The sequence below is a fragment of the Balearica regulorum genome, chromosome 15 (genome assembly GCF_011004875.1).
Source record: "Balearica regulorum gibbericeps isolate bBalReg1 chromosome 15, bBalReg1.pri, whole genome shotgun sequence".
Taxonomy (NCBI): Eukaryota; Metazoa; Chordata; class Aves; order Gruiformes; family Gruidae; genus Balearica; species Balearica regulorum.
In genome coordinates, this window is record NC_046198.1 from 16,668,788 (window position 1) to 16,695,821 (window position 27,034).

Here is a 27,034-nt window from a genome sequence, read left to right on the forward strand (position 1 = left end):
TTCTGATAACCTGTGCCATCAGAGCTGGTTTGCAGTGACCGTAATAAACGATAAAATGGCTCAGAGAAATGGAAATGGAATAGCATCTCAACCTGGTTCACACCAGTTACACAGGTTACTCAGCAGCCAGGACAACATCTTTCATTTCCTTCTATTTTATTTTGACTTCACTTTTAGGTTAGATGAGATCAAAGCAGTTTGAACAATACCACTGATTAAAAATATTTTTATGACTAAAGCTTTAATTTATAGTTAGACTAAATACGAGGAAACTGTACAGAGGTAACGGCCAATCCCAGGGGAAGGCTGACTATCACCAGGCTATCACTACACACAGGATATTCCGTACTGTACCAATAAGCTGTAGTCAGATGCGTTTTGCATCTGTTGTATTTTTTTCTTCCATTTGGGGGTAAAAAAAATGTTGGAATGGTTCTTTCAGTCATTAGTGCGAGTGATGCTTTCTGCAGAACATCAGTCAGCGCCTCAACGTTTGTTACTGATTCCGCCTGCTCATGGTCGAAAATCTTTGTCGTCGTCTTCCTCTTCCCACTGCGCTGCTTCTCTAGCGCGTAGAGCGAGCGCCACCGCCTCGGACATGCCGGCCTGGCCGCGGAGCTGGGCCATCTCTGAATCTGGTTTGCACAACACAAGCAATGTTAACTCTGCTGGTGTCAGTGTAACAGCCGCCCCTTACATGTCTCATCCCTCAAGTATCTGGAATGAAGTTACATGTTTGTGTAACCCAGGAGTAGTTCAAGCTACCACCCCACTTCCATAGCTCGCTTTATTCCAGACATACGATGTCCGAGGGACTCCGCATCACTACCCACCTCCTTGCGCTTTGCACCAGATGCAAAGTGCACCCCTAATGCGATGCAATGGGACGTTCTTGCGGGCGGCTGCTCCCGTAAGACGGACTGGCTCATTTACCCGCAGAAATCCAACCCCAGCTTGTGATGAGCCTCCAGCAGCCGCCACCAGCACCAACAGGCACAGCCTATAGAAAACGTTCACCCCAAAGCCCAGCTGCCTTTTTGTTCCTCTTGATACAAGCTGTAAAGCTCTGTCCTCTCACATGACGCTGTTACACACAGTGGCTGCACTACAGCAAATGTTTTTACTGAGCTGCGTGTTGCGCAGTTGTCACTCACCTAGCGGGAAGCCAGAGCCCCTCACGCTCCCAGCAGAGCAGCGATACTGAAATCAAAAGGCACAAGCGGATTTAGGTCAGGGTTTCCCTCACGTGCCTGTTATCTTGGAACTTAAAAGCTGCCAGTTACCCGTAAGAAAACCACGCTCTCCAGCTCTTGAGCAGCTTTGTGAGTATGGGTATTCCAGCAGCTATTCTGATTGCATTTTTGTATCTGCTCAAATTAGTCTTTAAAGTTATTTCTATACATACAGGATGACCTCTCTGTTCAACATATGGCCATTGTCTATATCATGCCTCGAGTTCTATCAAGGAAACCTAGCAGAGACCTCCTCCTTTTGCCCGTCTCACCTCGTCGTAGGCTGCACTCGGATTTCTCTCTGCTGCCCTTCCTTGGTCGCCTGGCAGGTGCTGGGCAGGCTGCCTGGGCTCGCGGTGTGAAGAAGAAGAGTTCCTCTGAAAGACAGAGGACGTGGCGTCAGCAGCGCTGCAGTCCAGCTTCCATGGAACGAACCGCAGGCAGCGCTGCTCACCCCGGGGCTGTCCCGGTGTTCGAGGGAGGCAGCTCTGTACATCCCCAAGGAGATTGTTCTGGCATGTCCTTGTGAAACCTGACCTGACCAGCTCCAGGGACACCCGCACCTCGTGGCCGTCAAACCCCCGCCCCGGGGTCCCGCCTGTGACCCCAGACGTGGCCGCAGGCTTGTCGAGCGTCTGGAAGTCTCCAGCGCGCAGGAAGTGCCCGTTCGCTTTCAGCTCCCCTCTTTACAGTCACTATTGACTTATCACATATGTATATTTGCCAATGCATCGATATCAATTGTTATCAGTATTTATCTGTATCATCACATTAATGGTGGCCAGGCATAGAGGGGATTTGGTTTTTTGGGGGGAGGGAGGGGAACCTAACAAACCCTTTTTCTTCACCAGGATGTAGAGGTCAAAGAGTTGTGGCTCAACCCCAACAAACAGTGTGCAGCCCCTCCCTGTGCACGTTTTGACACTAATTTGGTGGCTCAGCAGGCAGGGCTGACTTGGTAAATAAATTCAAGTTTAAGACATTAGATGTCTGTTGTGATGCTGTTTGGGATTTACAGGGGGGTTAGGTCAAAGCACTCAGTTTTACCTCAGCTGAAAATGGGGGGGCACAAAGCCCCAACCCCGGAGGAGGTGCGGTCGGTGAGGACGGCAGCTGCTGCCTCAGTCTAGGCAAGGTGTGGGGGGGCCCAACCCTTGGGTGACCATCACTGCACCCCACGCTGGGAACACCCAGTGAGGGCAGGGGCTTTTCCTCCCAGGTCAAATTCCAGTCTGGAACAAATACTGCGGGAACTCCCATGGTATGCTTTTGCTGCCTGGAGTTAATTAGTCATCAATCAACTTACACGAAGAGACATACCCCAAGACGCAGTCTATTTGCAAGGTGAGAGGAACCCCCCAAAATTGTACCAAGTGCATGGCTGGAACAGCAGTACCTGGGCTATCAAAATGAGCCGCAGGCCTTGTCTTCTCGGCACAGGCTGGTTTGCTCTCTGTATGGTCTGTAGCATTCCAAGTAAAAACTTTTTATCTTTTCCTTCCTGTGGTCAAGACATATTCAATCGTTAGCTGGAATGGAATAATCATTCTTGAGAGGCTCAAAGCCTACGAGTAACCATTGACCAGAATAATCACTAAAATTCCTTTTATTCTAAAATAATCTGTCTACAGAGGGAGCTGCAGCAGCACAGCTTGAAGATGAAATTATTTTGTGACAAGTCTATTTGTGAGTTCAGTTTCCCTGCAATTCATGTGGGGGAGGGCTGGGGAGGGCTCCCACCCTCCCTTGAACTCTCATAGGAAGAGCAGATTACAGCTCCACAATAGCAGGATGAGGCAGTTAAAAAGGAAGCCAAATTTTAAAAAAGATGAAGCTGAAAGTCAAACTTACATTAATAATCTGCTGACGTAACAGTTTGATCACGGTCTTTCTTCCTTCTATTATTTGCGAGCAAAGATAAGTAATAATTCTAGACACACACACAAGGGGGAGGGGGGAAAAAAAAAAGTCAAGTTCAACATATGAGCACTCATACCCACAAGTACTTCCCCCTAGTCATCGCCTACACAGAAAGTTATCTCGTTTATTTTATCCATTAAAATATATATATATGCATATCTATACACATATATATCCATACAGACACATATATAAAAAAATAAATGTATATAACTACAGAAGGAGTGGCAAACACGTGAAATTGCTTAAGACATTCTGTTGGAAAAAACCCAAAGATTTACGGGCTCGTATTCAAGATGAGAGGTGCAATTAAAGTCAGTCAACAATACAAGGTGCATCTCAGATAAAGCGGAACGCCGTGCTCTCGCCCAGCTTTGTGCCGTTTGCTTAGACGCACGCCTGGACCTCCAGTCACCACACTGAGCGCTCACGCCCTCCAGGCCAGCCCACCACAACGAGGGGGATCTACTTTTACGAGAACACTTTGGGCTCTTCCGTGTGCACGGCCCATGCTAGAAAGGGGAAAGTGCAATCTGTCCTGCCAACCGTACGCAGCACGTTCCCTTTGCTGGTGTTCTAAAGCTACGTGTGCCAGTGGTAAGAAGATCTGGAGCCTAGGCTGCAGCAAACTAGAAATACTCGATTAAAAGCAGCGTGTCCTAGGGTTAGCACGAAGCTGGTTTGTAAAGAGCTTTGGCATCCTAACATAAAAGGAATAGGGTTTATAACTTCTTTATGTACCTCAAAATACACGGATTTCCAATATATTAACCATTGCTGATGCTTGAAAATGCACTTTGCAATTTTTTTTATTTTTTTTATAGCCATTTTTTTCCACTTCAGGTCCTTTCCCAGTGCTTTTATTAGCAGGTACTTACAGGACAATGGTCGAGAGGATGAAGAAGAAAAGTTCACTTGTAATCAAGTTATGGTAGATCCACACTACCCCTTTTGAGGTTGTGTTATTTTTCAGTGTTTTTATCCACTCAGAGACTGCGCCATACACAGAAGACAAACCTCTGAAAGGACCACATTCTTCTGAAGGTTTTAACCTGAAAGCGCAAGAAAACAGCTACCTAAAGCTTCATATATTAACCAGATAGTCAGTTAAATTGTGATTTTGTACATCAAGTTTCTCATCAGTTTGCTATCGCCCTCTGCTCTCCTTGGACCCTCAGGGAACTTCCATGATCTACATCCGACTTTTAACTTGGTGACTCCGCAGCCATTAAAACACCGACCCCCGGCTACGCAGCCCTGCTGCAACAGACCGGTGCCAAGCCCTGCCAACACAAGCTTGACCGAAGCGCAAAAAGTCAATCACTGTAGCTCAAGCTATGGCAAACCAAAAATCTGGATTTTCCAAGTTTCACCACAGGTGCTTAGGGGAACCAGCATTTCACCTTGCCTTCGAGGACACGAGTCACTACAGATTTTCAGTAACAACAGGATGTGGTGAACTAAGGCAGCCCAGAGCAAGAACTAACATTTTCAGGTAGACCAAAATAGGAAAATGCTGTTTGCTTTGAAAATGAACCACTCCAGACAGTCTGACATTCCCATCTGGAAATGTTCGCTCTGAAATATCTCATCCCACCTGGTTTCATGTGTAGCAACCTGGCTTACTAAATATTGAAATCCTGCGGCTGAGAATTGCCAAGAAAAAGAAAAGGGGTATCCATGCTGCCCTCATTACTGTGACCAGAGCAACGTGCACATAAAGCAGCTTTAAAATACTGGTAAGAACCGAGATGCTTATTGCAGAGGCCAGCACTCCCTGAAAAAAAGAGCTTGGGATGGTTGTAAATAATCCAGAAGTTGATCTCAACTGAGTTTTTCCAGGTGTTCTCCACTGCAGACCCCATATGATCTGTAACATATGTCAGTCCAGGAACTAGGACTAGGTCACAGAAACTTTTAAGGAGGAGGAAAAGCCAAATTTACTGTGACATTTAAATAAGAACCCAAAACTTCAAGGCACAAGTTAACTCCGTGAACCACGTTCTTGCAAACTCGCTGAGCACATCTTGTTTTCAGCATACGCAACATCTGAGGAACATCTGGAACCTTCCGTTAGTAATTAATAGAGCTTATTCTATAGGAAAATGCAGATTCCTCTGCCCAGTATGAGGGGACACAGCATAACGTAGTAGAATTGAATGCCAGTGATCTTCCATACCTCCAGACAGTGATTCCAATGACAGAGAGGACTCCAAGGAAGGAAGGGAAGAACAGCAGGAACATGAAGGATGCTGTCATCTGAGCAGTTCTCCAGCCTGTGCGAGGGGGTTGGCAATTCATCAGCAGACTGACCTTTAAGGAGATGAAGGTGCACTGACTCTTGGAATGGTGTTACCTGCTGCTTCAATTCAGGGTAAGTCAATCCCACTAAATTGCTGGCGGCAATTGCTGGAATAGCATCTATCAAAAGTTTCCAAGTACTTCTTTTATATGAATTTGATAGATATACTGTAGTTTTAGAAAACTTCAAGAATATAGTTGTTAAATAGTAAGAGGCAAAATGAGGTTCTGATGGGTTCTTCAGGACTCTGTTGGGTAGAGTTTGCTTTTGTAGCATACACAAAGCCACCATTCAGGGAAGCTTGAATCAATCTTTCTAGCTATAGCTTTGTTCTCCCACATTCAACACTACAAACTGCTCAATGACCCAACAAACAATCTATCATCTAGTCATACTACTGAGACAAAGAATTCTGAAAGATGACATTTCCATCGTGATCCTTAGCTGAATCACCCCGCTTACACTTGGATAATTTGGGGGGCACGGTTCTGGAGAGTAAGTGGGAAGCCAAAGTCACAGCCACAGGCCAAGTGTCTATACCGACATACGCACTTGTACACCGTTAATTCCCCAGCCTTTAATTTTACTACTTTATTCTCTCCCCTCTCTAACTGTGCTCTTAACCCTCCCGTCTACACTTTTCCCCCCCTCTCGACTTTCACAGGTTTGTAATTCAAGGTCGTGCATCTAAATTGTGTTTCTTTAAAGCACACACACCCCCTGCAAACCCTCATCAACTGAACTGCTTCCCTAAATGCAAACCCCCCCTCAGCCTCCAGACAAAACCAGCACTTCAACACAATAAATTCTGCCCAGATTTCAAAGGGTGTAAGTTTATGATGAATACATGTAAAGCTTGTTACCTTTTTCACATAAAATACTATAGAAAATGATATCATCTGGATACCAGGCAGCAGAGGTGAGAAGAAGATACCGATCCTACAAAAGATCGTACAAGAGATTTTTTGTAAGAGAAAAAGTTAAGTCTTCAGTATTCACCACACAGCTCTCGGTGCACTGAAAATATCACACTAACTTCATATACAGTTAGTGTTTGGTTATTTGGAAGTGTAGTTATTTTAACCTTGATCCTGTAACAGCAAGTCAACCTTTAAAAATATGCAACTTCAAACACACATATGTACATACACATCTGCAAAACTCTTGTAATTGGAGTAACGGACTCATTCTTAGAAACAAGGCACCTTTCCAGGGTTTAATGCTGCGACTATATCAACAGGAACACCATTCCGGTGGGGAAGTAAACAAAACTCTACGTTGTTCCTTTTATGGGCTTCTCCCAAACCAAGCGGCCACAGGGCAAAGGACTGACTAAAGTTGTTGTTATTACCTGCAGAGCCCCAAAGAGAACTAACTGCAAGTCACAATCCTCACAAAGGTACTTAATATATCACCTCCTTTAGGCATTTATCCTGTTCTTTCCCCCACAGCAGGAAGCACACCAGAATGTTTCGAGGCCATAAATGCACCACTTACCAGGTCAAAGTCTGTGCATAGATCAAATCTAAAACATTTCGTCCGATATCAAATTCTGGCAGCCCCAGGCTCACGTAGACTGTAGTTCCAATAATTCTGGGGAAAAAACCCAACACAGCACAACAGCATTTGTTAAATGATAAAACCCTTTGCAGAAATCTCTACAAATGACCTCCTGAATACAAGCATCAATGACAAATTATTCAGGGGCTGCATTAACCACACGTCATGCAAAGCAGCCACAGCTCATTGAATAGACAGCATGTAAAAAATGAAACAGAATTTGGCAAGAGCAAATTCCCATAACACACAGCAGGAGTGAAATAAGACCTAGGATATTTTCCATGCAACTCAAAAAGAGAGGGAAAAAAAAAAGAGATTTGTAGCTATATCAGAAAAGTATTCTTATGATTAAACAGTTGAAATGGCCTCGGTACAAAATTGTAACAGCTTTTCAGTTCCTGAGTCTTGAAATATTTCAGGCTCAATCAAAAAAAAAAAAAAAATCTTGTAGACTGATACTGTTAATATATCCTGAACTATATTCTGCTTTAAACTAACTGAGGTTGCAAGCAGCCGAGACACACTCAGGTAAGCAAGTACTCAGAGGATTCCTACTGAGGGCCAACAATGCCTTTTTATCACCTCATTTTTCCTGAGCTGGGAAGTTTCAGCTTCTGCTTGTAGCAAGAACAGTAAAGATATTAGTAACTATCCCATCTCTCCTGAATATAGGTCTTGGTACCAGCTGATCCGCTGCACCTTCAACGTCTCAGGGCTCAACTTGCAGGAAGTTACTCTGAATACGTACGAATAATTACGAGTAATTATACTTTTAATCTTTCACAGCTGTAAGACTGGCACTTTCACGCAGCTTAGAGGAGGACATATTCATCAGAGCTGACACTGCAGTTTTGGTACTGTGACCTTTCGCTGGGAGGTGGTTTCCTATCTGAACAGAAGGAGGATTAAAGTACACTGGTAAGAGCTGCGAAGGGAAAGTCTTCAAGGGCTTCTCAGTGTTGGTTTGTGTCAATTTAACATTGAGTTTGCAACAAAGTCCTACCTTGTAAACCAGGCTTGTTCACATCATGTACTTGTTAACAAGTACGGCCAGGAACCCTAAATGCTCTGTAGAGTTGGCAAGCATTTATCTACTACCTTAAGTCATAAATAATGTTTGGCAATAGGAAGGTACACACAGCAGATGTCAGAATTAAATGACTTTTTGCTTACGTGCTTAGCTGTATTCATGTTCAGTTAAAAATACCTTCTCACTTACCATGCTACAGAACTCTACACTTGAGAGTCATATTACATCCGTAATAACACCAATTAAAATAAGACTTTAAACTTTCATGCAGTCTGTAGAGTGACATAACTAGGAGGAAAAAAACTGCAGGGGGACATACCAAGGCAAGCCAGCAGCGTGCCTGTGCATGTGCAGAAAAACAAGGTTTTCTGCTTGAGACACCTGGTCCTCTGTCAGTCCACTCAGGAGATCGAGGGGAGTACAACGTGGCTTCCTCCCTGCCTGCGTTTCCACCTCCAAAGGGAAAAAGGACACACTGGGAGAGTAGAACGGTACACACTCTGGCCTCCTCCTAAGAAGGAGCTGCAATATACCCAAGGCGTGTGCCCAGAGACTGTGCCTGGCAGGGACAACCAGGGAAGCTCCAGGGGTGCCACAGCCACGCTTCTGTTGGACTTCTTGGAAAAGACGACTGTGTCTTTGGTGTCTTTGGTTAACGAATAAGAACAAGATTAGCAAAGTAGTACTCACCTTCGTAAAAACTCTCCAAAGAAAGAGCCAAGCAAACAAAATATGAAGTCAACTAGAACAAGACGATAGATATCTTGGCCAACCAGAGTTTCCCAGCACTTTAAGAAGAAAAAATAAAAATAAAAATGCATATCTTAGAAGTCAAAAATCATGCGATTCTAACATTGTTCCCAAATGCCTGGGCATCTGAAACTTGGGCTACAGATCAAAGTTTGGCTAACATCCTGACTAATCACAGTTGACCTCTCTTTGAACAATGCTGCAAACCAGCTGAAACCCGACTTGGGCGATTCATTTTTTCCCTACAGTTCATTTCTCCAGAGATGCAAATAAAAAAAAATGCAGGGTTGTCAAATTCAGCTTTCCAAGACAGTACGTGTACTTCTCTTTGCTGCAGGAAGCCGCTTATCAAAGTGGTTCCCAACCTGGCATTGTAAGTCAAAGATTCTTATTTTTGAAACTTTACCTGTGACTCTGATGCAGCCACAATGCTAAGCCAGTAGTAGCACAATATTCCAACAATTGATATCTTCAGGATGATATTTCTAAAAAGAAAGTAACAGTAACTGCACTGATAGCTGGTCCAAAGGAAACTGGAAAGAATGATGGCAGGATGACCGTTGGTTACATGTTGTTACCTTCTTTATAACAACAAAAGCCCTGCAGAGTGCCAGGACTCACAGGAGCTCTCCTCGGAGCTCGGGTGCAGCACTATTCTATTGTCCTGGCAGAAGGGGAGCTGGGCATGACAACCTTGGAACAAGCCTCTGCTAAACAGGCTGATGGGTGTGGGCTCCACAGGGGAGGAAGGTCTGAGGAGCACCAGGGCTTCCATGCTGTTAATTCCATGCATCTGTAGTGAAGCAAGACCTCCTCACTCCTCTCTCCCCTTCCTTTCCCTGGGAACAACAGCCCAAGGGCCATCTACAGAAGCTACAAACAAAAGCAAGCCCAGTGTTACAGCGTGCCTAATTGAGAGGGAAACCATACCCCATGCTCGTGCAGAGATGTAACACTCCAGAAGGCTCACAGAAGACAAAGAAAACATGGAGGGAAGAGTGCATAGAAGCCTTTGGAGAAGATGAATTCTCCTCCATAGCTACCTACTTCCCACCACACCACCTAGACACAGCTTGCTGTCAAAAAGAAGAGTCAGCCAACTGCAGCGAAAAAGCACTAAGAGGTGGTAGCAACAAATACCTGATAATAGTGATATATATATGGCATACGGGAGTCTGAAATCTCTCCAGGTGTCCAAGCCACGAGTAGAAGAACGGGATCAATGTGTTAAGGAGAGATGCGACAATAGGTAGCACCAACATGGCAGCTTGGCTCTCCAGGTCATTTTTATACCCTTTCGCAAACAGCTTAAAGAGGAAAAACAAAAACATGAAAACAACCAAACGGCCCCAACTTAGAGCCTTAACCAAAATGCTGCCCCAAGTTGTGTCCACAGAGAAGACACTCAGCACACCTCCCTGTATGCTCTCACGTTAGAGACATGTTTTATGGGCCCATGTCCTTACCTTTAGGTTATTAACGGAGAGGAAGTAAACACCAGCACAAGCAGCTACTGCAGTTCCCAGGGAAACAACCCAAGAAGCAAGATGAATTACAAAACGAACAACTCTCTCTCTCACAGAAAAATGTAGACCTTCTCGGTTTAATTCACTGAGGTATTCCTGCAAGAAAATAACTCCTAATGAAGAATTCCTTAGTCAACAGCATAAAGCAAAACTTGTTTCAAGTAACTACTTGAGAGATTGAAAGGTTATTTCTCTAGAAGATAGGCAGAGTAATATCCTAGGGACATTTACTGGACAACTTTCTGTTCCGATCCTAGAAGTCTTATCTCTTGACAGTTACACTGTTTTTCACAAGCCTGCCTTTTGTTTACAAAATGGTTAAATAGCAGGAAAGAAAAACCGACGAAATACTCTGTTTGGCAAATACTTAATAGTCACAGACGTTCATTAGGTAGAAGAGAAGCACAAAAACATTTATATGTAGCTTAAAGAGAACAGAAAAACAAGTAGCTAAGCCAACTCCAGGAATTCAAATCAAACTAAATTTAACAGTCAGGAAGACTTAAGTGTATTATGAACAGGACTAGCACACTTCAGTCACTCTGCCAGAGACTTATTTATGCATACGAATTTGTGTATGCACATACAAGTCTCTGGCAGAGTGACTCACACATTCTAGTTTTGTACCTTTCTACCCTTTTGTACCTTTATTTGTGTGCTGAGATTCTTTTGTTTCAGCTTCACAGCTTTTTCATTCGTTATATTGAAGTCCCAAGTGCAGAGAAGTTTGCTAGCATTTCCAGAGAATGTCCGAAGGTTAATGAAGTTCCTGCAGAAGAATTTTGCCATGCTGCAATGAAAATTAAATTTGTGAGATGCATAACGGGGAAATATATCAAGCCTGTAGAGCAGGGCAAGAAGGGAGATTTGCCAGTTTTTCTATCCCATCCCAAGGCTACTGGACCTATGTTTGAGCATGTGACATAAGACAACATGGAAAATAAACTTTTATGTAAAGAAACAACTCTCACATTTCCTTCTCCTAGTTGCTGCTGCCAATCTTTACCTCTGGAAGGCCACATCAATACCAAAAGATATTAGGAGCAACAGCTTACAAAAGGAGGATCGTGATATTCATTGGTTTGAACTGGGATTCTCTGTGTGTGCCTTACTATTTTGCAGTTATTCTTCATTTGTCTAATAAAGGTTTGACTTCTGGAGACTGTCTTTTGAGCAGAAACTTCTACTTAAACTCTAGACCTGGAAATAAGAACTTACACATACATACTCAGGTAACGATTACTGCCAACCATTTACAGGGTGGGTTTTTTCAGTGGGACTTTTTTTTCCCTTAATGTAAGTGAAAGAAGAATATATAGTTAGCTTACCTGAACAACAAGATAAGAAAACAGATGACAAAATATATTCCAACGGTGAAAATATAGGCAAGCTGCATGTTGTAAGACGGACCATTCTCTATTTTACTGATTGTAGCATTGGTGTAAAAGCCATAGTAGAGTACTGTTTGTTGAAAATAACCCTGAAAAGATATGACATCATTCAGAATGTTTGCTATTACCTGCATATGGTGGGAAGTACCATCATGTGAAGCCCAAGTAGTGGAAGTAGGAGCTGTCCCAGTCCCTACTGTGAAATCACAGGTGTGATTAGATATCTAAATATCAGGCCCTTTGTTTTCCTTCTATCAGCTAAAATCTTCCATAGTTTTGAGAGCTTCTACAGATATAGCAATTACATGCATCCTTCTTAAGACTCACGTGGGATGGTCACGAGCATTCGGCACCTTTGCAAGATTTGGTCGTTTCTGAAAATTCCTGAAGAGGGAAAGGCTTAATTGCTTCTTTCTTAGGAGCAAATTTCTGTACCAACAAATTGTATCAACTATGAAGGAACAACGTGACATTCAACACATAATAGCTGAACTGCTGCAATGGTGACTGTACAGTGCAAAGTTAAACAGCATTACTACAAAACACAGCACTTAAAAAGCAATTTTTGAAGGAAAAGGCTGACGCCTTTCCTTTTTAGAAAGATCTCTTCTCAACTAAGCATTAGTGAGAGCAGAGTCTTGTTTATTAACTAGAGAAATCCTTTAACAACAAGATTGATGCATTTTTTTTACTGCAAAGACAGAAAAAGAAAAAATAAAAGTAAGTAATCTTCTCAGATCACTTAGTCAATTAATACTAGTCAAGTTAGAGCAGTGCAAAAATCTTCCTTTAAAAACAGCCTGGGACTTTATTCCCTGAGCGTAAAGATCTTCACACAATGAAAAGATTCTCCTGTTTCCAACCCCCAGTGAGTTCAGCAGGTTGCCACAGAGAGATCTGTGTGCTCCTTGGAAGAATAAAGCTTTGGAAATAAGCAAAATTCATAGGATCACATATGGAAATATGCAGTGTATCTTCAAAGGAAAATTAGCATGGGAAAAATGTTTTGCTGAAGACTATTTTAGCTATCTTAGGAAGGCCTGGCTTCCTTGGTGTGTCTTTCTGAAAGTGATGAAAATCTTGAAATACTGCTCAACACAGCAGTTATTTGCAGTGAGAGAAACGCATCAGAATGAGTTCTGTTTGTCTCACTCTGAGTCGATGTTTGTTGCAGCTTCTTTTACAAATATGTACTAAATATTACTTCTAGTAATGTAAAATTCTAACTCCACCTCTTAATAAGAAATACTAACTTCTTTACTCTGTCATGAGTTTTAAAGTAGATCTGTTGCACACAGTACCAATAAAAACCTGTTGTTATATACTTACAGCTCCAGTGAACAGTTCCAGACCAGTGAATGAAAGGTTATTTGGTTCTGCTGCAATAAACTGAGGGATTGTGATGCAACCGAAGTTTATTAGGAATGAGAAGATGTTGAAATTTAGCAGCCACTTCAAGAAAATAAAATAAGAAAGAACACTTGTTCCAAACTCGGCACCAATGATCTTCAGAGTCTTGTGCATGAACCGCAGTAGGTGAAAGTATTCTGACAAGCTATTTCCAAATCGCCGAAATGACTGGAGCGCAAAAGAGGAGAGAGACATAAATCTCAGCAAGCAGTCTTAAACAGGACTCAAGTTCACATAATAAAGCCTCACTTTTTTTTACAGTTCCATTGGGATGATAAGAACGGATTTCTCCTGCTACATGCACCATAAGATGCTTAGCTGATGTTCCTAAGTGCTACCATGATGCAAGTCATTATTAATGAACACTGGACCAATTAACTGGTTCTTTGGTAAGCAACATAAAGCAAGAGACCAGATACCTCTGTAGACAGCGATAATGTTGCAGCTGAAGCCATTTACTCTACTGTGAGTGACAGAAGTTTCTGACGCTTACCACTACTATTTCCTGCAGACAATCTGTACAGCAGCGAAGTCGAATACTCCAGTGTCTTGGTTTTTTTGTTATTTCTTTAAGAACTTTATTCCTGTGGAAGAGCAGGGCAAGGGGTAACAAGCATTGTAGTACAGGTTGTAGTTAAAACAAGAAGCCAAAGAAGCTGCTGCAAATACCATTTCATATAAATGGAGTTAACAAAACATGGAGATGTTCTCCTGGTTCTTTTTCTACTAGCTGATACCACAGCTCTTGTCCATGCTACGACAGTATGTTCTAACTCTTCCACTAACTCACTCTGGGAACTAAATTTAGGAGACAAAAAGATGGTTGAGACTGTGTGGTCTCTTCTCCATTTTCAATGGCCAACATGCAAGTTTCCTTTGAAAAGGAATCACAAGTCATCATTCACAATCAAATCTCAAGGCTTTGATATTCTGTTTTATATTACAATGAGAGATTTCTCTCATCCAGAGAAAGGACAATGACCCATCTTTAAATTATTTTCCCTTGCAAGATGTTAACGTTTAAAAAGTGCATTTAAAAAGCACTTTCCATTCTTTCAAAGTGACAAACCACAGTTGAGCAGATGGCAAGCAGCCATACTTGATAGCTAGATGTTGAAAGTATAGTGTTTGTAAAACTAAACAGATAAACTTTTATTTTTACCTGATCTCTCTCTTTTTTTTCATGGTCTCTGGCATCCTCTGCATTGTTTTAATCCTTTCACTGGTGGACATACTTGCAAGATTTCCAACTAACTCTGCATAAAACCCATGAAAAATCCAAATTTTGGGATGATACTAATACAGTAATTCTTATACAAAATCTGAAATGGATATAATAGCATTCCCCGTTTTCACTGCTACCAAGGTGTGGCAAGTTCTGGGGGGTATTATTAAGTCTCAGAATATCCTCAGCTCCATCAGTACTCTAATACAGATGTAAGTAAGTAGTACAATACTGGATGTTAAAAAAAAAAAACAAACATGACTTGTCTGATGCTTGTTTGATGTTAATACAAAGAGCTGCAATATAAAGGGGAAAAAACCCCACCTGACAAACTCCAAGATTCTGGTCTATTGTTTGATCACTGATAGTTACATTTCTATGATGCTACATATTGACTTGAATATATTCTATAATTTGAGCTGATTTTGGTGCCAAACTTCGCACTACCTACAGAACAGGCAGAACTGTATTACTTGACATTCAGGCTGTTTTGACATAGTTGGAATTTGATGCTAATTCCAGACACAGTGACTGAAACCAATCCATTAGCTGGTCAAATTCTAACAGAGAGTGGAGCTTTTCCTTCTACAACTTAACATATATTCACACTGCACTGTGCCTCATTTATCATGGGATTTTAGTGTGCTAGTACAGTATAAAAGATTAATCACTAGCATTAACACAAAACCAAGTTGTTCCCATAACCACAGAAAGACTGCACATGCAGTTCTGGTGATAAACCAAGAACAGTATCAACCACACCATCCTTGTGCAAGATGCTACTTAATATCGACCCACTTATCTAAACTCCTACCTTCTTTACGCGCTGGATCCATTTCAAACAGGCTGGAAGAAGGCATGAAGATCTCATCAGGTGGACTTCTGCTGCGTCTCCGAATAAAACTATCTAAATAACATGGACTGTTTAGTAAGCCCAGATACTCCTGACAAATTGACTTAAGAAATTCAAATTTCACTTTCACAGAAACAACTTAAAGTATACCCTTCAACCTCACTACCTACATGCAAACATATACTCTCCCGCTCACTTCTTTCCTGGTCACGCTTGACAACCATATGCAATTTTTCAGCTACATGTTGGAAAAGAGTTCCTGAGCCCAGCCTTCAGCTATCATGGAAAACTTTGTCATCTAACCCATTCATAAACATGCACATGGATTATTCAAGACTTTCTTCTTAGAAGATGGGTCCTTTCTTTAAAAATCCTTCCACTGACTTCAGAGGGATTGTTTTAGAACCACACTCAATCATGCTGAGTAAGTTATATGTACCAGACTCCTATTTCCCTAGGGCCAAACTGCAACTATTCTCTCAATCTTCTTTCATCCAATTCAGACACGAATGACTAGATTCCTTAAATGCATCCGCCTTCCAGCTATGAAGCAGATGAGTTTAGTGACAGCTTTCCTTGCCTTGCCTTCCCAGTAAGCTAATGGCCAGTCTGTGCCATGTCACATCCCCCTTTTGAGCTCGATCCCCTGGTGTGGAAGGCCCCAACTGACTGACGCACCTGTTAGTTAATGCACAAGTTACAGGCTCCATCACCATATTTACTAGTTAGATCTAATTTAGATCTAACCCCAGTGTTAGTGTCGTTTCCACTTTGAGTCAACTTCCTTTGTAGCAATTAAAAAAGAATCAGAAAAAGCATCCGTGCCTCCTTGTGAAGGTATTTCTTAAACTTTCAGCACCCAGACGCTTATCCTCTAGTTGACTACATTGGAAACGCACTCTCTCCTTACTATCAGGTATTAAAAGCCATGCATGACTGTTCATATTTGGAAATGTCCTATTTCTGTGGTCACTCATGGAGTGAGGCATTTCCAGGTACCAATAGAATTGTTGCTTTTTAATTAAGATACAGGGGTTCGCCAAATCACGTCTTAACTTAAAGACCATGTTCTTAAAGATGAAAAAGTGAAAAAAACAAGAATCCCTCACTTGGGGGCAGAGAGAGATGGTTCTTTCAATGCATCTAGGTGACAATTCCAGAAAAGAACTCTGAATTACATTCCAAAAGCAGCCGACAGAAACCAAACTGATTGTAACAGAAAAATTACATGATATGGGAAGAACAGTTCCTACCCAGAACATGAACAATAAACTACTATGCTAGCCTAAAACAGAATCCAGATTATACTATGCCAGACCCTCTGCAATTTAATGAATATAAATCTCTAATTACTATTATAGCCTGGAGTTTACACGGAGACAACATAGTGAAAAATTCACTAGTCTCAAAAATGCATCTTATCCTCCCCTTATTTCTTCCTACAATGAGTCTCTTCAGACAACTGTAAGTTTGTTTGATGCTGACCCACTTACAGGAAGTTTGGACTAAAATGGGTAGGCATTATATCTTTCATTGCTCAAGAAAAAGATCATCCCCTTCAGAAAGATATGGAAAAAATCAGCTACAACGATGTAGGATAGTAAAAGAGAATTTATGTTTTATGATTCCTTTTATTACATTAAGATTTTCATACCTCAACCAGAAAGCTTTTAAATATTTATTATTTTACGGAGGGCAAGACTGACGTTCAATCCTTGTCTTACCTTCTGATACACTGGAAGTTCCATGGGTATAGGGGTGATCCAGTGGATGGAAGGTAGAAGGCGGGCTGTATGCCAGTTCTGGCTCTGGCTCAAAGGAAAGATTATCTGTTGAAGGGAATCAGAATTATACTGAGAGTTGTATACTGCTATGAATTATTTACACACACAGAATATCAACCCTATCGAACAAATACAGCTCTACTGCACTGACGTTCAATCCTTGTCTTACCTTCTGATACACTGGAAGTTCCATGGGTATAGGGGTGATCCAGTGGATGGAAGGTAGAAGGCGGGCTGTATGCCAGTTCTGGCTCTGGCTCAAAGGAAAGATTATCTGTTGAAGGGAATCAGAATTATACTGAGAGTTGTATACTGCTATGGATTATTTACACACACAGAATATCAACCCTATCGACCAAATACAGCTCTACTGCAAACACAGCAGTATATCCTATTAACAAAACTCCTATATCTCACTCCAGTGTCCATACTAGTATTCAACGACTTATGCAGTCCATACAAGTCAGTATTTATTGATCTGTTAATACAGCAGACGGTGCATGGATCTGTTAATGTAACATCTGAACGACTTCTTGGAAAAAAGCTGAAAAACCCCACTGCCACCAAGTACAAAGATATAGAGTTGAGCTTTCCAGAGCTGCAGGATGCCATCAGGACAGGGTAAGCCATTACTTGTTCCAGTGTTTCTATAAGCTGTTCATATGAGAAATTACATACCCATGGAATTTCCATATGGACTTCTGTTTAGGACATTATCTCTCGGTAAACCTTCGCTGTATTCAAAGCTATGTCTCATGGAGGCCATTGGTATGGCCTGAGGATAATTCTGTCCTCTTCCACTGTGTTCTGTGTAGGAACCATGCAGTGAAGAATCATAAGGGCTTTGGTGAGAGAATAGATTCTTTTGAGAATTCCTCCTGTGTGAGCAACAAAAAGGAAAACCTTGAGTGCCACAAAAAACTCTCAATAGATATCGTTAATAAATTGTTACCTATTATCATCAAATTTGAGTACATTATAAAACAAATTCTGATATTGAGAGGTATTTTGTAGTTAAACTTCAACATCATAATTCCGATTTGGTCATCAACTGAATTAGAAAAACTAAAACTTTTCTCCACCTGAAGTTACCTTTGACTCTACCTAAAAAAGAACAACCACTTGGAAAATGAGGACATTCAAGGTTATAGCACATTGTGAAAATTACGGAACTAAAAAATATCCATGACATTATGCCATAAATCCTAAAATACATTTAACACCTAAATTCATCTAACATGTGAAAAGCAAACATGCCATTTCTCTTGAATGTCATCTTCCTGATAACAGCTTTAAAAATCTGTGTCTGAGAATGCAAGCATGAAGGGGGGGGATTAACAGAATTTCACAAATTAATACTCTGGAGAAAAAGTTTCCCCTGCATATAAATAGAAAATTTAATTTCTTATGGCACCATCACAACAGAAAAAATAAACTAACTCACCTTCTATCAATTTCCAGTGTCTCTGAGAAGTGGTAGTCTGGATTTTCAAAGGCTTCATTGTAATGATAAGACATGACAAGTCCTTGGTTTGAGGGATGAAATCTTCCTTATTTTTGTCTCTATTGCTTCATTAATATGTTCATGGGAAAACTGATTACAGACCTAATTACAAAATAGGTGCATGTAGATACAAAATTTAAAGAAAGGACGTTCATCTTAGCATCTTAGAAGATTTTTGCCACTCTGCTAACAACTAACATGAAACAATATAAACAGGAAATGGGTCTAACTTAGTGCTATTTACCATTGGGAAATTAGAGCCCACCAGAAGTTGCAGGTAAAATGGGAACTAATATTTCTCTATAGTAAGCTCTCTACAAAACTAGGGAACTGGAGTGCCACATGAAGTCTTCCCCAGCACTGACAACGAAGCCAGGTTTTAGGAGCATGTCAAAACATTAAGAAGAAGAAAATCCCCTCCCTGGAAGTGTTCAAAGCCAGGCTGGATGGGGCTTTGGGCAACCTGGGCTAGTGGAGGGTGTCCCTGCCCACGGCAGGGGGTGGGAACTAGATGGGCTTTGAGGTCCCTTCCAACCCAAACCAGTCTGGGATTCTATGACTTCATGTCTCAATCCTGTATATAGGTTTGGGTTTAGCTTTTTTCCCCTCACAGAGTGCTCCATTTTAGTCTTAAGCAAACCAGACTTCATCAGAGCAAGTCCAGGTAAGTCAGTGAAAAGGGAACCTTGTATTAGAAAAACAGAATCCAAATTAAACACGCAGTTCTTGCAATTAATCAAAAGTTATACTCAAAATTAAAAAGGAAGCAACTTTTAGCATTTGTTCTAAAAGGCACCATGCCAAATTTGATCAGCTCGCAAGATACTCAAGAACACGGAAGTAAAAAAACCCAACCAAACAATTAAGGACACATCTGGCAAAACCCATGAGACCCTGCTTTTATCTCAGCTTCACTCCTAGAAAAGCAGAGCTGCATCTTGTTTAATAGTACAGTCTCAACCAACTTTTCTGTCTGCAGTGGGTTTTATTTGCGATTTCTACTGCAGTAAAGCAAGCATCACATGAAGAAAAGTATCTTCAAAATGGATAATTGTACAGTGTCTAGTTTCTGAAGGCTTGTCAAAATCTTCTTGTTTTGCCAAAAGAAGCTCTTAAATTACCTTTGTGTCACTTACTTACACACCTAAAGATCTTGGAGGACTGTCTAAAACCTTGCAGCATGACATACAGTTGTAAAACACTGCCCAGGTTTTGCACGCTGACTTGCAAAGAGATTTGAATATAAACATAGGTGATTGATTGAATTCAAAGTCCTACATTTTAATCAGAACATTGTCTACACTTTCACTAATAGCATGATGAAGCATGCTATGAGGCCCAAGTCTTCAGCAAACATTCATAAAAAAGCATACCAGGCAATCTGAATATATGGTGCGTCACCCATCCCTTCCGTAAATAGTGGAAGGTGATTACTACCAACAAGAAACTATAAACATAGGTGCCCCTAAGTGAAACTTGTGCGGTTTTTTTCAGGCAACAATTTGACAACTACAGAGACAAAGTGAGATTCTCATGTATTTGGAAAAAGTAATTAGCAGAGCCTCCTCCCCTTATCTCCAAAGAAAATCAATAAACACCCCAAGAATCCAAGGCTCTTACATAAAAGTCATGGGAAGTTTAAATCTCCTGAGAGCTAAGTTTTCTTTGACAGGAACCACTTGATGATCTTCTGAGAACTAGCTTAGAACATATCTGAGGTTTTATACAAACTCTTCAGGAATTAGTACATTCTGTCTTTATACTCCATTAAAAAGCATGGAAACAATTCTTGAAAAAGGTAATTGTGGTCTTCTGCAAAGAGTTGCTTGGAAAAGTAAATTTCCCCCTATAAAAGTGTTTTACATTTCAAACTGTAATGAAAAGCTAAAGAGGAAAAGATTAGTTTCTCAGGGGAAGAAAATTCTCAGATAACTCCCTTTGAAGAGTGTGCAAAATTACATTTTTCTATTTTTTTAACTAGTTTCCCAGGAACCCAAGCTCAGACTCAGCCATCCAGAAAGCTTGGAAGCCTGCCAGCAAGGCAGCTGGAAACCTGAGCACTGATCTAAACAGCTCGTCAACTTGCCTGGTCTTCATTCAAACTGTAGAGAGAATGGATATTTTGATCGAAACGTATGGGCTGTGTGGAACCAACATTCCCCAGAAGCAAGCTGGTAGGAAGCATCAACCAGCTCGATCAACCAAGTTGCTGCAGTGCAACCAATCAGAAGACACAGATCAGCCTGACGAAAAAATACACCCATCACTTCTTTCTCTTATTTTAAAGACCTCTAGGCATATCCATAAATGTTTGCTAAGACCCTCAAATAAGCCCAAGACAGACTGTCTACTGGTTCCATCATTAACCACTTATTTCCTTTGAGTCTTAAGGTGCACTTTATGCCAAGATTTCTGTGAAAACCCACAGCACGTTTACAGTCTAACACTGAACCCAGCATCTGAAGCCACTCCGGTTTTTCTCCACTCCCAAAGTTTTAGGATTTTAAATAAAATCCTCATGGACACTGAGGCAAATTCAAATCTTTGCATTTCGGTCCTGAAAAAAACTAGAGATTTTCCTCTTGCTACCCGAGAGCATTAGATCCCAAACCTCGAGGCATATGGAGCGAGCAAGAACATGAACATGGATAACCTGTGTGTTTCTTGACTGAGACTGTAGTCACTCAAAGATGACTATGCTACCTGGTACATAAATGCTGGAGGGCGAGATGGAGGTGTGTATGACCATACATGTATGAGTGTGTACAGGTGGCATGGCAATCTACCCACTTCCTCCATCCCAAGCCCCAAGATTGTGAGAAACTCTTCTTTTCAGATCAGATGCCATTATAGGTTTAGGGTTTGATGGACTGGCAGTTTATAAATTTCTGACTAGTCGTATTTCATTGGAAAGAACCAGAAGCAGGTAATGCTCAAGCTAAACCATCTCTTCTTTTTGACCTATGATCGGATGAAATAAACCATAGCTCCAGGAAAAGCTATGACATTCAGACTTAGCTTTCCCTTTAAAAAGTTATTTTCCAGAAAGAAAAAAAATAAAATAGCCGGAGAACAGAGGCCATTTGTGAAAGACAGAAAGTAGGAGCTTGACAAATCTTCCCCAAGCAGAGTGGTGTCCATTTGTTGGGCAACATTTTGGATTTCAGCAAGCAACAAGACAAAGCTTGTGTTCCTCCTCTGGAGAACAGAAGGGTGTAAGATCAATGGGTTTAATAATCATCGATATGTAAATAAGTTACAGGATACATGGAGAGTGGGTGCTTTCTGCTTAAATTATTTCACACACACTGTAATGACATAGAACAGGAAACTCCAAGCGGTGCAGACTCAGGCTTCTGGATCATTTCCCAGAAAAATAACTGCCTTCACGTCACAGACCAACAGCCTTGACAAAATATTCCAGGTTAGTTTCATCCATTCCTGTACAGGTAATTCTCTGCTATAGACACTAATCCTCATTTAGTATAGAAATCAAACAGGAATGTCTTGCTAAAATAGCACTTTCTCCTGGTATCAAGTTTCAGGAAAGACACTTAGACCTTCAAATCCTTTACCTGTAATCCCTCTGTGAAAAGGATTACATAAAGTAAATCCTACTTACACAAATCTTGAAGAGGAATGGAAACGGTAAGTTCCAGAACTACATCATAGTTGACTTAATAGTTTTCAATGAAGGGAATAGAACTCATGGAAGAACTGTTTCAGAAGGCTGAACGATCTTTTAGTTTTGTAGGGTATGACGGGACAGTGCTTCACTGTTACCTAAGTGATTTTTATTCATGAATCCCCGTCCCATATAACATGTTCCACACAGATTCATACTGAAAAAATCAGATTGATTTCTGGAAGCCAAAAGCAAGTTTGAGAGACAGACCAGAGTTAAAACTAGATTACATGCTGCATCAGCAACTAGGTTCCAGTACTGACCACTACTCTTCTACTGTCTCAATCCAGATAGTTTCAACACTGCTGCAACAAACCAGGAAAGCCTCTCAGAAAACCTAAAGAGCCTGTGAATTGACACCACAAACAGTGCACTTAAGAAAACCTGATCTTTAATTGACATATTAGCAATGAAACAAGCATGAATCATACAAGGAAGTTAACTTACCTCTCGTGCGTATTGCAAAAGAACCCAGCCTGCACTGACAAACACCACTTCTCACCAGCCTTCCACTGTGGTTTTATTGATGTCAGCAGGGCCCGTTACAGGAGCCAATGTCAACTTTGCTATGTTAGACCTTCAACCAATTTCAGCAATGTAAACTGTGCCTCTGCTACAAAAGATCTTCCCAGTGAAAGACGACATGGTGGCACTAAAGACACATCTGCTTACTATTGCATAGGCAGAGGACATACCACCAACTTGGGAAGGGAGAGAGTAACAGCATCCCCATTATGGTCGCAATGCTGCTGTCTCTCCCAACAGCTTGTTGGACCTTGAGCTCACAAAAGAGGGTATTTCCTAGTGCAGTAGTGTACTGCTGCCTACCAGAATTCAGATCCCATCCTCGTGTCCCCCCAGCCATCCTTGGTGAGAGCAGGGCGCAGAGAGCAGCCAGTCAGGCTGGTAGAAGCAGGCAAAATAGTGTCTGTCCGACATGGGGAACATCCTACTGTCAGACTCTCTGCTCTCAGCTGGCTGCTCCCCTTGCCTCCAGCTCCCGCTTCAGCGTCATGAGCTCTGCTCCTTATCTGCTCTTTATCCATTCTTTGCACCTACTCACTTGTTTGCCTTGTCCTTTCTATTTAACATTCCTCCTGTAATTTCCTCCTCCCACTCCCAGGTATAGTAAGACTACAATATTTTCATCCTGTTCACTTTCTTTGCAAGTTAAATCCCTTCTATCGCCTGTGGCTGCTTAGATTTGGAGAAGGACTGACAACTACTTCGTGTTTCCAGTGTCTCAAGCAGGAATCTACTTCTTCACCTAAGTTTAGATACCTTTATTACAAATATGCTCCTGAAACAGTCATAAAGTTGTTACATATATAGTTAAATTTTAGTGTCCAGTAAAGTGTCATAAAGACACAGCACACACTTCAGAGTTTTTGCTTCATGGCAGTGGATGCAAGTTCAGATACTTCATTAATTCTGTGAAATTCATAGTACTCTCCCTAATCTACCAAATCCCTGCTTCTCCACCCAAAAGGCCCCATGGGATCGTAATTCTTACGGACTGAAGTACATATCACTGTGTTTTTGCATTATTTAATCCCTTCCCCAGAGAACTCTTTGAGAGCAAGTCTCTTTTTGTTTGCTGCTTTGTTGCTTTTATTTCCTTAACTCTGACCACAAGTTGCAAACTTACTCCATTGGGAAAACTATGAGCACTGGGTAAAGAGGAACAATCAGGGATATATAATCACTAAAATTAGAAATAGGGAACTGAAGAGTAAAACAGTATACCTGGCAGAGAGAGGAAAGATTAACAAGAATAAGAAACCATGAACAGAACTCTGCATTATTTCTTTAACACTTGAAAAATATTACCTAGCTCATAGTCCAATTACCGTGTGGAAAAAGAGGCTAAGGCAAGAATCCGTATCAGTGCAAGTCAGTCTTGTGACTAAATTTCCAAACTGCAGACTATCACATTCTTTGCGTATAGCAGGACTAAATCTTGCTTTGCAAAACAAGTTTTTTAAGTCTGTCTATTACCCACCATTACCAGCTACTTCTACTTGAAGAAAATGCCTGGTTACAAAAAAAAAGGAAGCAGTTTGTGAGTACCTGTTTGGAATCAGTTTTTTGCTTTCAGTGGAAAGGCAGCCTACCACAGCAGGTCTATCAGAGGCATGAGATACTGTTTGCTAGAACAGGTCTAACGTTTTGCCTTAAAAACAAGCTTTGTTTATTCTGTACTTGCAATGGATACCTATCCAGTTTAAATGCAACCTTCAAATTATCTTTTAATGAGCAGTATCAGTTACAGGAGTCTCATTCACAAGTTCAATTGGAAAAGCTTATGAAAACTACAGATATGGTCATTTTAGATAATAAACAGGGTTTTAAAGATACACAATCTTGTTGAACTAAAAAAAATAAAAGGCATTGTTCTGTTTGTAATTTCTAGTTTAACTTCCTGTTAGGATATTGTCATCTCATTACTATTTGCACAAGCAGCAATTTGGATAACCCTGAGGGAAAACAAAAGCTATTCACAATATTCTAGCAAATCAGCTAAGAAGCTAGAAAATAGCTGGGGAGAACCAGTCAGAAGAAGAGAGAACCAGTTTTGTCACAGGTTTCTCCTAACTCTTCAAAATCCTTATACACAGTTTTCAAATTGTTGGACAAATAATTTCACATAAACTATCTTTTTTTTCCCTCCCAGACAAAATACAGCTGCGTTAAACCACAGTGTAACATATTAACGCATTAAGGTTCTATTCTGCAATGAACATACAGAAACTATGGACTATACAAGTCAGAATTAAAGGCTTTTTCACAAAAAGCGTGAAAGGGAACACCGCCATAGAGTGCTAGTTCCTGTTATATCAGCCCATACAGACATACCACACCACATCACCACTTTACCACTTTTATGGCAAGAATAGAAGTCCTCCCAACAAGCTTACTCCGGGAAAAAAACCTCACCAACCAAACGACCAACAAAAAAACCCAACAAAGTAGTAAACTGAAATCAATCACTTTGGGTGGAGTACTGACATATTAGCCTGGAACAGGTGCCATTTCAACGACATGGCTTAACACATGCAGGCCGCTGTTGTCCTTACCCCACGCCAGGGCTGTGTTGCGTGGGCAGGATGGACATGGCACCCACACTTTAACTATCACAACTCGAATGCAGCCCCAGACTTACCAACCTGCTGCTTCTGCAGCCGGATCAGGCTGCTCTTGGTTCCAGGACTGGCAGAGGAGACCATAGTGAGATTAGGTCAAGTGGAAGTAGAAGTTAGCACAGCTCCCACACACTACCGCTTGCAGATTTGCTTAACTAACAGAGCGTTACTACAGGACAGAGATTTAGCAATAAAATCTTGGATGTAAAGATTTGGCTTTTAGATGTGTATTTAATCTTATGCATAGAAACGTTTCAACCTTTGTAGGCTGGGGCATAAAGGAAGAGACAGGACAAAAAAAGTAGTATTTAAATAGCATGGCTGTGTGTTTTGAGGGAGTGACAGAATGGTTGACCACAAAGAACATGGATACTTAAACCTGAGATTTCCCCCACCTATTTAATACACAAATACTTCTGGCTTCCCGTTACCTGTCGTAACGTACAAAACTCACAACCTGCTATTTGGACAATGCAGTACTGCATTCATTCACTAACTAGCAGACTCCAACTCGCAAGCTACACCAAAGCGAAAGCAGGTGCCACGCTGCAAGCTGGTGATCCCAGCGCGGCTGGTGCAACACCTCCCAGACTGAAGGGTGGCACACTGGCTAAACACATCAGGGTAGGATGTGGCTGTGAATCCCCCATGGGACCAGTCCTTCCAGCTGAAGACAGGGAAGATCCTATGTGACAAACGGAATGATAAAGCAGGGCTGATACCAAGGACAGGACACCGCTCTGTGTGGCTATTTACCTCTCCCCCAGCAGAAGCCAAGCAAGCATTGCAGCCCAGCCCTAACAGTTTTATCGCTCTAACTTAACAGCGAACATTAGTAAACCACAGTCCCCTGTCAGGCGGTACGGGTGATTCCTCCAGACCAGATGCACGGAGAAACCACCTTCCAGCCCCGCCGTCGGAGAGCTGGTGCAGACCCTGCTCGGACCCCAGCAAGCTCCGGACCCCAGCCCTACCGTCCGCTGCTGAAGTCACAGAGCCGCAGCGGCGAGGGGCCGTGGCGCAGCCCCAAGCCCCGGAGACCCCCGGCCCCAGGCCCCTCACCTGCCTGCCGGGATAGGGCTGCCTGGCCCCGGCTCGCCCGCGCCAGGTGCCTCGGCGTCCGCGACGGGCGCCCCGGGAACCGGCACCCGGGAAACCGGCACCCCGCCTCGGTGGCGGCTCCTCCCGGTGTCCTGAACCCGCCTCCGGCGGTATTGCCGGGGGAAGCCACCGTGGCCGCCTGCTTCGCTTCCCTTCTCCCCGAATGGGCTGTGCACGGAACTGCACCCCCCGGCAAGGGCAAGCTGAAGTCCTGCCCTGACAGCTCAGAGGGGGAAAGGAAAACAACAGAAAAAAGTCCATTTCGTGTTACCTGCTGGAGAACACGTTGCTTTATTTCTGTTTGAGCTCTGCGATATTCAGTCTCCTTCCCTCCATGAATTTAAACGTGCTTTGCTTTTGGCCTGGATCGCAACAAGACCACAACAGAAGGACAAAAAGAAACCGTTTTCAGACACATGATGTGTACCTTTATCCCCGGATTAATCATTTGTAGAGCAGAGATAAAGAACAATCTTGACCTCACATATTTTGATTTGTATTAAAGGAGGGCTCATCTAGGGATGAAAACATCAGTCCACGCTAATACAGGCGGTAATTAGCAGCTTCTGGATGGGGAATTTAATACCAGCCTTGTCTTCTTGTACTCTGTAGGGACCA

General features: G+C 42.0%; 1 protein-coding gene across 2 annotated transcripts; it reads right to left on the minus strand.

The window, feature by feature from the left end:
* Window positions 1–144: 144 nt before the first annotated feature.
* Window positions 145–26,825, minus strand: TMC5 (transmembrane channel like 5). Of its 2 annotated transcripts, none has more exons than XM_075767381.1 (23): window positions 26,688–26,825; window positions 18,428–18,589; window positions 17,662–17,861; window positions 17,153–17,257; window positions 15,155–15,253; window positions 14,284–14,377; window positions 13,615–13,705; window positions 13,041–13,289; window positions 11,649–11,800; window positions 10,966–11,110; window positions 10,261–10,416; window positions 9,935–10,101; window positions 9,201–9,279; window positions 8,735–8,832; window positions 6,952–7,047; window positions 6,318–6,393; window positions 5,332–5,465; window positions 4,031–4,204; window positions 3,084–3,162; window positions 2,629–2,733; window positions 1,505–1,609; window positions 1,155–1,200; window positions 145–635 (listed from the first exon to the last, which is right to left on the minus strand). In XM_075767381.1, exons 2-23 carry the CDS (start codon window positions 18,499–18,501, stop codon window positions 514–516), a joined length of 2,646 nt encoding a protein of 881 aa, XP_075623496.1. In that variant the 5' UTR covers window positions 18,502–18,589; window positions 26,688–26,825; the 3' UTR covers window positions 145–513. The 2 variants fall into 2 exon arrangements, with proteins under 2 accessions (XP_075623496.1, XP_075623495.1); XM_075767380.1 differs by lacking the exon at window positions 26,688–26,825 and adding an exon at window positions 26,378–26,531.
* Window positions 26,826–27,034: the final 209 nt, after the last annotated feature.

Bases quoted from the DNA above. Each gene is read 5' to 3' on its own strand.
- TMC5 (XM_075767381.1), bottom strand. From the start codon at position 18,501: ATGTCTTATCATTACAATGAAGCCTTTGAAAATCCAGACTACCACTTC. The intron at 5,466-6,317 runs GTAACAAGCTTT...ATCTCCTTAAAG, and splicing joins TAGTATTTTATGTGAAAAAG to GTCAGTCTGCTGATGAATTG. The intron at 2,734-3,083 runs GTAAGTTTGACT...TCTTGACCACAG, and splicing joins TACGTCAGCAGATTATTAAT to GAAGGAAAAGATAAAAAGTT.